At 41.5% G+C, this 12,833-nt stretch overlaps 1 protein-coding gene across 4 annotated transcripts in view; it reads left to right on the forward strand.

Moving 5' to 3' along the window:
- BRD1 (bromodomain containing 1) overlaps positions 1-9,911 on the forward strand; it is a 54,451-nt gene extending 44,540 nt beyond the window's left edge. Inside the window, exons 10-13 of one of the 4 annotated variants that reach the window (XM_073652133.1) lie at positions 2,808-2,938; positions 5,179-5,288; positions 5,424-5,578; positions 8,320-9,910. In XM_073652133.1, the coding sequence (XP_073508234.1) occupies positions 2,808-2,938; positions 5,179-5,288; positions 5,424-5,578; positions 8,320-8,503 (580 nt within the window). In that variant the 3' untranslated portion in view covers positions 8,504-9,910. Of the gene's footprint in view, positions 1-2,807; positions 2,939-5,178; positions 5,289-5,423; positions 5,579-8,319 lie in introns of all 4 variants that reach the window. The other 3 variants (XM_073652136.1, XM_073652132.1, XM_073652135.1) reach the window with 3 other exon arrangements.
- Positions 9,912-12,833: the final 2,922 nt, after the last annotated feature.

The raw sequence follows: 12,833 nt of genomic DNA on the forward strand, positions 1-12,833 counted from the left end.
CTTTCCGGAATAGCACTCCTCCACTCTAGATAAGACGTGATGGTAGAAATATGCAGCACATCACATAGGGTAGTAATTGTGAGAATCTCACCTTGTGGTCTTGCGTGCCACAACAACATATAAGAGCCTGATGTAATCCATTCCAATACAAGCAGCAGAGGTTTAGGCCGATGGTCTCATGTGGAGCACACTCCCGGCTAATGGGTACAGAGGGTTAGTACACCCAATAAAAAATATAGGGATCCACGATAAGGCCAATTAAAAAAAACATTTGTTGAAAAAAATCAATTGTAGACAATAAATGTTTATTACTTGACCTTAGTGTGGACCCCAAAGTTAATTTATTGGGTCTCTTAAACTTCGGTACCTATTACGCCTCCACTCTGACGGAACTGTGAAGCCTGCAGCCCATCAATGACCGCTGATGGGCAGCAGAGCTCACGTGACATGATGTCATAAGATCGCCATGGGACAAACCGCTCAGAACATAAGAGTGATTCCGGTCTGCCAGGCTTGTGTTCTTTATATATTTTTTTCAGCACCCTGAAGGCATCCATAGAGAGTTGTCAACTACTTGACAATTTATTTAAGCAGGGCAGTTACTTGCTCACATGGGTGATAATGGTTTTGAATAGATCTTTAAGCTTTTAAATTACAGTATTATTCTAGTTATTTAAGATAGTGTTACTTGTGTTGTACTGTATTTTACCTGGTCAGAACTGCAGTATACCACTGCCAACAAATAGCAAATGTGTTAGACCTTCAAAGAAAGGCTAACTATTACTACACAAAAGACTAAAGCTGTGTGAATTATAGGACGCACCTTGCTATAAGACACCGCAGTATTAGACAGCAGAAAATGGAAAAACAAAATGTTGCGTACTAATTAAAACTTCGGTGAGTGTGTGAGGACATTGTGGAGTCAGTATCACTATTTTTAATACAGTAGAATAGAATAGGGAGGTAATAGATGTATTAGTGTTTTTCTGCAGTGTGTCTATTCATATAGCTTTACAGCATGTACATTATGTACAATCTGTAGATCACACACATGCACAGCTCTGCGACAGGCATACTCTGTTTAGCTCCATGATTTATGCCCTTTCCAGGCATGTGACTGATCACATAAGCTGGAAGGTCCTTCAGCTGCTCAGGACATTGTGCATCCTCTGCTGGTCTTGGCAGCGTCCTCTCCTGCCCTGCACTGATCAGCCTGATCAATGTCAGACAGGAGGAGATGGAAAGGATCTCTCTGTGATCAAGCAGAATGTGAAAATAGCGTCTTGGCCCATTACAGGAAGACTCTTCCAAACTATGAAACAGTACATTTCTAAACTTTTCTGTATTAAAATGCATCTATACAATTATTTTTTAGCTGGTGTAGGTACATTTCTCCACCTGTAAGCTTACTTGACTCCACAAGTTTGCATCCCTAGAACATGGTTACGACAGCAGCATCCATCTAAAATCTTCCTACATAGCAAATTAGTCAAACCTGAATTAGATAACCTGAAGTCTCATCAAAATGTTTATTCCATAATCCAATTTTAAATATGTATTTAATAGTGTGTACGAGTATAAAATATTTGCCCATCTCCATCTTCCCTTGATTGAAGGGCCTCTCCGGTCCTCTTTGGCTCCCGTGACCAGAAATCATCCTAGCTGGATCACACAGGGATTTGTGTGGACCTGAAGTCTCTTTCTCAATGTGAGTCTATGGTGCCTTGTCCTGAGTCTCATAGACTTAAGGCCCCGTCACACTTAGCGACGCTGCAACGATCCCGACAACGATGCGACCTGTCAGGGATCGTTGCTGCGTCGCTATGTGGTCGCTGGTGAGCTGTCAAACAGGCAGGCTCACCAACGATCAGGGGAGCAGCGACATCGTGGAAAGAATCTTTCCACGATGTCCTGGTTACTAGCCTGCTGAAGCAGGAGCAGGCTGGTAACTATGGTAAACATCGGGTTACTAGGGGCACACGCGCTCCTAGTAACCCGTTGTTTATCATGGTTACCACTCTGCTACAGTGAGCGGGAGGTTACCGCTCACTTTAGCAGGCTCGTAACCATAATAAACAACGGGTTACTCGGTGCGCGTGTGCCCCTAGTAACCCGATGTTTACCATAGTTACCAGCCTGATCGCTGCTCCCGCTGGTCACACACAGCGATGTGTGCTGACCAACGGGAGAGCAACGACCAAAAAATGGTCCAGGACACTTTGCAGCGATCAGCGACCTCACAGCAGGGGCCTGATCGCTGCAAAGTGTCACACATAGCGACATCGCTGGTGAGGTCGCTGTTGCGTCACCAAAACCGTGACACAGCAGCGATCTCGCTATGTGAGATGGGGGCTTTACACTGGGAAGTAGCTCCCTCACCCTACGCTAGATGCTGTGTGAGCCAGCATTGGATCGGAGCGATGCTGGACGCCTGGGAAGGCCACAATCAATAAGTATATTTAATATGTTTGCACGTCATTACATAGATAATTAGGACGGATTATGGAATAAAGATTTTGATGGGGCTACTTTAACAACCCAATATAAAAAAATATTACACACAAAAAATACGTGCAAGTGTCCAAACATAACACATCCAAGACACTGTTTCTTGAATGTGTTCCTCAGAGCTGCTGTAGTCAAACTTTCTATACTTACACCTGATTCTTAATTTATTTTGAGCTAAGAAATGTTCATGGCATCAATCTTCTTTTTATTATTGTTATTCTTATGATAACTGTCTGATTAAATTGTTGGGAGATATATTTACGCACTGCTGCTTTAATTCTATTTATTTTTATTTTTAGCACCTTTACTTTGCCAAAGTGCGGCAAAGGTAAACCTGCACTTGTACGACGACACACAATAGAAGATCGCAGTGAGCTTATATCTTGCATAGAGAATGGGAATTATGCAAGGGCAGCAAGAATTGCAGCAGGTATCTTTTACCATATACTCATACTCATCTTATTCAGCTTCTCTTAAGCTCTAGAACTTGCCCTAGGGATTGGCTTTATCTTGGGGAGAGCAGTAATTGATGCAATATGCCTATCGTGTTCATATTAGAACTGATCGAAGGATAGTACTGTGGCTGAATCTGGACAACGCCTGTATGCTGTTTGTGTTCTACCCCTAGTGGGAGGTAGCTTTATTTAATAATCATCTAGTTTCCTCCAAATCTCCAAAAATGTCTCCCACACTCTGCTCCCAAGAATGAGGCTTTGGAGTGCCTTGTTTAAATGGAGCATTGTTCGCTCATGCAGATCTGTTTAGTGGCTTGTGACTGCCATAGAGGTGATCACTTAAAGTAGTTAAATACGGCTTATCTATAAAATTGGACTTGGTGTTTTTGATATAGGAAAATTTTAAATTTGATACATGCGAATTAAAGGAATGTTCCAAAAATGTAATAAAATGGCCCCATCATTTAATTCAAACAGCAGTCCATCTCATTAACATGTTCAGGACGGGCTTCAGTCTAAAGAAACGCAGCTCCCGAGACCTGTGACAGATATGCAAATAGCCTCTTCAGAAGGAATAGGACTTAATCTCTGGCGCCACCTATTGGATGTAGCTAGAGAGTCGATATCAACCTTTAGGGATAGCTACATCCAATAGGTTGTGCTAGAGATAGCCTCTTCAGAAGGAAAATAACTATTTGCATATTTAAATTCCCAAGGGATTTAGAACACATTGCTCTGTCAGTTGAGACACTGCTCTCAGGAGTTTTCTTCAGACTGCAGGCCATGCTGAAAAACGTTGCGAGAACGGGCTTGTGTTTGAATTACGTGACTGGGCCATTTTATTACATAATTGGAGAACCCCTTAAACTAACTTTAATAGAGTAACAGTTGCTCAATGTTTTGTCAGACTGCAATTCAGTCTATAGTCACACATGACCATTTAAATTCGACTTTCATATTAGAGTGTACCCAAAAAATGCTGCAAACCATACTATTTAAAAAAAATAAAAATCTTTTTCTTAAAGGGTTTGTATTATCATCTAATTTTAGTAGCGCATCATTACTCCGTCTCCCAGCTTCCTGCTAACCGGGTGTGGTGTGCTCCTGAAGATTGACAAGTTTGACCAGCTGCTTGGTAGGGCAGCTGCTCTGAACTTTGCGCTTCCGGATGCTGCAAGCAGAAGCTGCTTTGCCTCTTCAGCAGCTGAGAAGCGTAGGGGAAGTGAAGCTGACCAGATCAAGTCATCCTGCCAGCTTCAGAGCCGCTCTTGCAGGCACGCTTCTTGCCTAGAAAATCAGCCACATCTGATAGCTTGTAGAGGTGGTTGGTAACCTAGACAATGAACAGTACACAAAGAAAAATCCCTCTGTCCTTGAGAAGGAAGAGCATTTTTAAAGGGCATTTGTCACCAGGTTTTTGCTTCCCCCATCTGAGAGTGGTATAATGTAGGGTCAGAGATACTGATTCCAGCGATGCAACACTTACTGGGCTGCTTGCTGCAGTTTTGATAAAATCACTGTTTTATCTGGTGCAGATCTACTAGTTTTTTGAACAGTGAGCTTTGTATAACCCCGCCCACACCACTGATTGGCAGCTTTCTGCCTAGGCACAGTGTACACAGAATGCTGTGGTGGGGACAGGGTTATACAGAGCGCATGAATGTGGCCGATTACATGGCAGCATGTTTTCTAGTCCTTCATTGATAATCTGCTGATAAACAAATCTTTTCAGATTAGGTGAAAATATCCTGCTGACAGATTCCCTTTTAATAATGGATAAATTGCAAAGTTGCTTGTTTTTTACAATTTTACCCATTTAACAAGATGAGACGTGCCCTTTAAGGCTAGGAATACTGTATCTTGCAGTATGAAATTGCAGTTTTACACTGCGACTCATTTGTAATGTTGCAATCTTAACTAGTTAGATTTTTGGTCTCTGGTTGCATGCGTCTTGCAGTGTAAGTCATGTGCAGCTGTGATTTGGCTGTTTTTTGTTTTTTTCACAGCGAAATCACAACCCAAAAATAATCTTGCAATAGCAATGTGCACAGTTTTGGTTGCACAATTTTACTGAGGTTTGCCATTATACAACCACAATGTGTAGTCTTAGTGTAATCAAAAATTTGTTATTTTGCTGCATTTTTAACGCGTGCTAAAACCTGCCAATTTCTTTGTTTTTTTTTTTTTCTTCGTTTTTTTTATTTATTTTTTAAAGAAGTTGGACAAACAAATATGTGGGTATCTACAAGTGCAACTGCAGCCTTTCTTGAACCTTTAAAAGTGGTGTGGGCCAAGTGCAGTGGTTATCCTTCTTATCCAGCATTGGTAAGAACTGCTTTTATTTTTCTAGAAGACATCAGTTGCCATAATGTCATGTACATCATGTAGCTGTCATTGTAGAAGTAGTATATTTCATTCCTGCTATTTCGGCACAATCTGATACATGTCCTCTGTTGTTAGATAATAGACCCGAAGATGCCACGTGTCGGTTGTCATCACAATGGTGTTGCAATACCCGTTCCTCCTCTCGATGTACTAAAAACTGGAGAACAGATGCAAACAAGAGCTGAAGAGAAGCTATTTTTGGTCCTGTTTTTTGACACTAAAAGGAGCTGGTAAGTTCAGTAGTACTCAGCCGTGCTTACCATTGTAATACCCGTCACTACGTATGACTCCTTTTTGACATTTTAGGCATGCTCAGAATTTATTTTTATTTTTTTCAATGATTTGGTTAATTACTGTATTTTTCGCTTTAGAAGCCGCACCTTTTTTCCCACTCAAAGTGAGAGGAAAAACTCAGTGCGTCTTATAAAGCGAACAGACCTTTTCATGAAAGCGCAAACTGCGCTATCACTCTCCAAGGCCCAGGAGACGCTTGTGACGGACAGGCTGTGTGGCGGGCGGTCATGTGAAGAGACAGGAGGTGAATCATGCTGGTGGGAGCGCCAGTCTGTGGATGGTGGTGGCGGGCAGTCACAGGGCCACAGTCAATCCTCCATTCAGTGCAGTCGGGGCCCTCTTTTAAGGTAGAGGAGAAGAGAAGAGAGCGATTCTCCTTCCCCTCTGCAGGGCCGGATGACACTGCATTCACTGCTCTGCAGCTGCCGGGGATGTTCTTTAAGCCAGAGGAGAGCGATTCTCTGCCCCCTCTGCAGGGCTGGATACTGATTGGTGGAGGGAGCTGCTGCTGAGCTGCCCCCACCAATCGGTGATCTATCACTGACAAAATTGTGTCCCTTGTAAGAAAGGTCCTGTCAGCCGTCATAAAGAGGTGAGCAGAGACACTGAAGGGGAAGTGCAATATAACTACAACCCCCATCATCCTTCAGAATATACAGTACCAATAGGTGTATACTGAAGGATGATGGGGATTGTAGTCCTGTTTAGTATAATCACTCCAGGGAGGGACTGCAATGTTTATTGTAAATGTGACTACCACCTCCCTCATCTTTCAGAATACACCCATGAGTTTGTGGGTGTATTTTTAAGGCTGAGAGGGGTGATAGTCAAACAGGGACTGTAGTGTACAGTAATTGGTGAAGATGACCCCAGTCATCCTTAAGAATGCATCCAGAGCGTGCAGTACATACGGTAGGTGTATTCTGAAGGATGAGGGGGGCTGTCATCACATTTAATATCCCAGAAATACTGCCCAAGCACTGTATCCCCACAACAGCGTCATCCACAGATCCTCGATAACAGTGCATCATTCATAGATTCCTCCCCCCCCTCCACAAATGTCACCTGCCGAACCCTCTCCCCCCCCCCCATAATTGTCATCCACAGATCCCCATAACAGTTCGTCATCCATAGATCCCCCCCACCCTCCCCACAAGTGTCACCTGCAGATCCCCCCCTTCATAACATTGTCATCTGCAGATCCCCCATAACAGTTCAACATCCACAGATCCCCCATAAGTGTCACCCACAGATATATTTTTTTTCAAATTTTTCTCCTCTAAAATCTAGGTGTGTCTTATAATCAGGTGCATCTTATAAAGCGAAAAATACCGTAGTAATGTAAACCCAGTTGTGCTGTTAACTTCCGGAATTATGGTTGTGCCTTCACTATCAGCTCTGTTCTGGCCCATAAGTTGCATCATGTTGACCTGCACTCTGGCCCTCCAAATAACACCGCTTCTTCATTCGGTCCACAAGTCTGTTTTCTCTGAGAATTCCTATGATGGTCCTCGTGTCATAGAAATGCATAGAGAAACATAACTCTCACTTTCTCTGAATTTAACTTATGTGGTACAACTGAAGTAATAGAGCTCCTAGCATGAACAGCAAGGTATACCTTACCAATGGACTAATCAATAAACATGTTCAGCAATTGCCTCTTCAACCCCTTCACGAATATGGTGTACATTGATGTCACATGTCGTGTCCCTGATTTTGATGGAGGCTCATACGCCAAACGTATCTTTCCTGGCAGATGATGGCCGATTTAATCAGCCATCATGTGCCTTTAACCCGCTCCACCCGTAGCTGTTATCATGTTAAATGCCGCTGTCAATCTGATAGCCGCAATTAACACATGCCAGCAGGGGGGCGCATCATTCCACATGTCCATTGGCGCGCCCTTGACATCACGGGGTGCCGATGGGTTGCCATGACAGCCGGAGATTTGCTGAAGACCCCTGTGCTTGTCATGACAATTCTGTGAAAGCCAGCCTCTAGCTGGTGTTCATAGGAGATTGTATAGCTAAAATCACATTCATGTGTATTCTTGGGTATGTGGGGGATATTTCTCAACATGAGTGTGTAGACTTCTATATGTAGCAAGGAAGCTATTGGCTCGGCATTGGATTAATGTTTTGCCACCTAGAATAGCTGAATTTACACACAAAGTGAAGTGGTTATTAGTGGAAAAACATGTCCATCATAAAAGAGGAGCTTTGGCTAAATACGATGAACTATGATCTCCATGGTTAGACACGCCAGGGTTGGTTCCTGACATGCTCGTCAGAGAGAATTTTATGGAGTGGTTTGGTGTCTAATTTAAGATAATTTAGTAATTGGTGAATTAATAAGGGCATTTTTCTTTATTGAGCTTCTTACTTTTGCAAGATACTTGATATGTGTCCTTTGGTAGTCTGGTATGTCAACACCACATATCATTATATAGTTATTTCTGTGTTAATATATAACTGAACATAATTTTCTTGTTCATTTTATTAACAAAATACTTGATCCTTTTGTTTTTGTAATGACTCATTTCTCACATATGGGAATAAGGGGGATATATTATTTTTGTCTGTTTTTTGTTTTACTTGAAAACTTTAATGGGAAGAAAAATGTCATGATATTTATATACTTGTTGGTTGACATTTAACTTCTTTTTATTACGTTCTAGGCAATGGCTTCCAAAATCCAAAATGGTTCCTCTTGGCATTGATGAAACAATTGACAAGTTGAAAATGATGGAAGGACGCAACTCAAGCATTCGAAAGGCGGTGCGTGTGGCATATGATCGCGCATTAAACCATTTAAGTAGGGTTCAAGGGGAATCCGTTAGCGACTTCAGTGATATTGACTAAGGAAGGTGCTACGAAGACACAACACGCCTCATGTACTCTAAGCTTTATTTCTAACCTCTTCCTCGGAAAGAATGTATTGAAGACACAATTCCTAACCTTTGAATGGGTGAAGATGTTTTTGTACAGGAGCATGAACCTATTGCTGCCATTTGGATGATTTTAATGTAGTTTGGAGGAGCTTCCACTAAAGTTGTTAAATGTTATTGTTTATAGTGTTCATAATGTGTACATAATTGTATATTGGGAAACACTTAACTTATTCTGACTTGGAGATGATTCATAAATTCCCTTCAGGCTAAAGCCTGGCAACTAGTTTGTTTTTTTTGTTTTAATTTGATTTAAAATTTAGAGGTTTTTTTTGGTTGTGTTTTTTTTACTGGTTGAGCCTTAGCACCACTTTACCTTTTTATTTTTTTTTTTTTATTTTAATATGCTAGATTGGAAAACAGCTATGTTTAAAATATATTTAATAATATACTGCTGCCTAGCGTGTCCACTTTCCTATTTTGACTACTGTAATTATATAAGTATTTTTAATGTATTTACCCTGGCAAAGAGGACAATGTGCTATTACGTATGTTTGTTTTTTTTTACTATTTCTATCGGGCATTGGAAAAATCCACAGGCCTTTGGTTAAGGCTGATGTCTAGATCCTTACAGTTGTTAGTCATTCCCCATGCAGTTAACATGCTGTATATTATTATTTAAGAAGCTTCTACCCCCCCCCCCCCCTCCCTGCGTCATAGTACATTTTGCCAATAGAGCTTTCTAATTTGGCAGGAAATATGGGTAACATGTGTTCCTTTCGAAAGATGGTGTCTCCTTGTTGCATTCATTGCAGCCATTTTTTTTCCCCCTAGTTATTTTAAAAGGTCTCACTTTTTATATACGTTTTAATCTTTTGGAGAAGAGGGTTATTTCAGCACATTGTTCTCTTTAAATTCCCACTACCTTTCTCCCATAGATTTTATTTTTTTTATATACATAAATATATATATACGTTTACTTATATGTGCCTGGGTTGTTTATAAAAACCTTTAATTTGCTTTAAATGAACATTTAATTTTGTCAAATTCTATTAACATATTTTATTTCAGGCACATAACTATCAACATGCTTTCGAAGAAATATGCATCAAAATCTGTAATGGAACATGAGGTTGCTTTTTCTGTGGTTTTTTTCTTTTTTTTTTTTCCCTCCCTTAACGAAATGGGTTGAGGTAACCTGTTCTAATTTAGAAGCTTGGTAGCAATAGAAACCTTTGGATACATTTTGTATGGTACATGTGATGTATATAGAATTAGTACTTTATTTTTAAGACCTAAAGCATTATGTTAGGGACATATATGTATGGTGGGTTTCCAGAGCTGCATTTTTATATTAAAATAAAAAGTCAAGAATTTGATGTACCTTGGCTTCCTGCTCCTGTTCTGAATCTTTGCTAATCTGTTCCTTAATTACCTTTTCCTTGTTGTCTGTGTTCATCATATTCAAGACTTTCTGCTCTCATCAATTTAAACAAATGGACCCTCAATACTTCTGTGCGCTTAATGTAATTTTACTCTGGTGACATGCAATATTTGTATATTATTTTGTCACCTGTAGGACTATTGATTTTAGTGACTCTTTACTGCGTTGTCACCACCGAAATTACTGCGGCAACTAAAGTGTGTTTGAGTTTTTTGGAGCCATTGTTCAGGCAATCGATGGGGATCCCAATTTATGGACTCCCAGCCAACATTATTGAAACTCAAGTTATGCCCCAGGTTTGTATGTATGACTTGGTGTTTTTGTTAAAAAATAAATATTTTTTTTATAAAGCGCCAACACATTCTGCAGCACATTACAATTAAGCGAGGGCACCCCCGTAAGTAAGATTTTAATCAATGTCTCGCTCAACTCCAGAACAATTTCCAAAAGTTCAACAAGACTGCATTTCATAGAACATTTTTTTCACCCATAACATGAAAGAGGTCGTTCTTGAAGAAAGGAAATAGATGCTGCAATATGTCACCAACTTGTTCATTCCATTCCTAGAAGACTTGTTGATGTGCTTAAATAATGTGGAGATCATACAAAATACTAGATGAAGTAGTTTTTGATGTGGGGTGTATTCATTTTTCATCAACTAATTTGAGTAAAACTGAAGATTTTGTAAAGAAAGTTTTATTACTCATACTTTTAGAAGCTAGATGGAGTGATGCTAAACTTGTCTATTCAGAATTCACCATAGGTGTTCGATTGGGTTCAGATCAGGAGACATACTTGACCACAAAATCACGTTCACTCTCAGGTTGGAAACGTGGTAGTCTTCCAAGGGCACGGGATGGTGGTAGCAGCTTCTTTTTCAATATGTGGCAGTACATCTATAAATTCATGATGCCATCAATGAAGTGTAGCTCCCTGACAACAGCAGCACTCATTCAGGCCCACATAAGGACACTGCCGCCACCATGTTTCACTGTAGGCACCATGCATTTTTCTTTGTACTCACTCACCTTTGACGCCATACAGTTTTGAAGTCATTGGTTCCAAAAACATTTATCTTGGTCTCATCACTTCAGCATATAGAGTCCCAGTAGTCTTCATATATTTCAGGAGTGAAAGAGTAGGTAGACTTGCACTGGTATCAAAGGTGGAGAGCAAAGATGGATGGCATGGACCAGATGGTAAGGATAAATGAGCTTTTATTAAAATAAAAGCTGTAAAATCGATAAATACTAGAACACTTAATAAAATTAAAACAGGATATAAGGCATTAGGAGTCGAGTGAGGAAGGATCTTCTTGGTCCAATGTGGTCCTGATATATTGGAACAATGAAACAATATATCCCTAGGAACATACTCTGAGGAAGGAAACCGTCGTTTCCAAAACGTGTCAGTTACTTTGACCCTCCTAGGCTGCCTTACCCATACTCAGTCACGTGACATGTCGTCACTCAGGTCCTCGACCACCCTCGGGAGCTACGAAGGTCCTTCACGGCACGCAGTTCCCTGAGGACTGGCTTTAGCAGCAGGTTTCTGGTCGGGACCCGGCTCCTCCCCTCCTCTTTCTACGCTTCTCCACACGTCGTCGCAAGGAACGCTGCACACCAAGACCGCAGCCACTGCCTGCCTCCGGCACATCGCTTCTTCACATATGCCGCAAGGAACGCTGCACACCAGTACCGCAGCCCTTGCCTACCTCTGGCAATCTCGACTCTTCCACTGACTGGGAACTCAAAGGTACTGTAGCCTGCAGACACCGCCTTCTGCCGCTCACGGGTCACAGATGAGCACGGCTGCGCTCTACCAGCCTCACCTGCCAGTCATCCTAATTACCGTCACTTGCAAGGGAGTATTTAACTCCCTAAGGGGAGACCTCGAACAGCCCACCACAAGCTGTTGCTAAGGACAGCACCAACTGGTGCCTCCTCATTGCCGCTCGGATCAATATATACCGCACCGAGGAGCTTTCGAGTCTGTTTCCACCGGGTGTCATATACACCCGAACTATGATATACCATCCTCTGACTCCTACTGCACACTGGGCCACCCCTCAAAATCCCATAAGTTGACAACCTAAGGTAACTATCCCTGCTTGACTAACTGGTCTGTCTTATAAATGTATATCAACTGAGTGCATTCTATAACCCCCCCCCCCCTCCTTTCTTTTTTCCACAGGATACCACCACTATTGTATGAACAACTCAAATATGATTCCTCCTAATTAACCACCGAACCCCATCGAAACCTTCCTCCACAAGGTAATTGAGGTTCTACTTATTGGCCTCCCTATTATCCATCGTCATTACGTATTGCCTGGTATCCACAGCTCCACCACCCGCCGGGGACCCCTAATCAGGTTGGACCCATCCCTCCCTTCTTCATTACGATCAGGTAATGTGGCATTACAAAAGACCATAAATATTCCTATTAGATACGCCATTTTACCTATATCAATTTCTTTCCCAGAACAATCATTCTGCGCAAACAGCCTCCACTCCAATATATCAGGACCACGTTGGACCACGATGATTCTTCCTCACTCGACTCCTAATGCTTTATATCCTCTCTTAATTTTATCCAGTGTTCTATTATTGATCTATTTTAGAGCTTTTATTTTAATATTCTTTTATCCTTATTATCTGGTCCATCTTTGCGCTCTGCCTTTGATACCAGCCCAAGTCTACCTACTCTTTCACTCCTTTGACAATAGACAACTGTGGTAGTTGTCCTTCTTGCTGCTGTTCAAAGGGCCACCTGAAGCGCCACCATCTTATGTTTACCTTCATATATTTCAGCATGGGCGCTGGCAAATTGTTGGTGAGCTTTTTGTGTATGGGCTGTG

The sequence above is a fragment of the Phyllobates terribilis genome, unplaced genomic scaffold (genome assembly GCF_046119375.1).
Source record: "Phyllobates terribilis strain yellow unplaced genomic scaffold, ASM4611937v1 Scaffold_11__3_contigs__length_659146591, whole genome shotgun sequence".
In the NCBI taxonomy this organism is placed as follows: Eukaryota; Metazoa; Chordata; class Amphibia; order Anura; family Dendrobatidae; genus Phyllobates; species Phyllobates terribilis.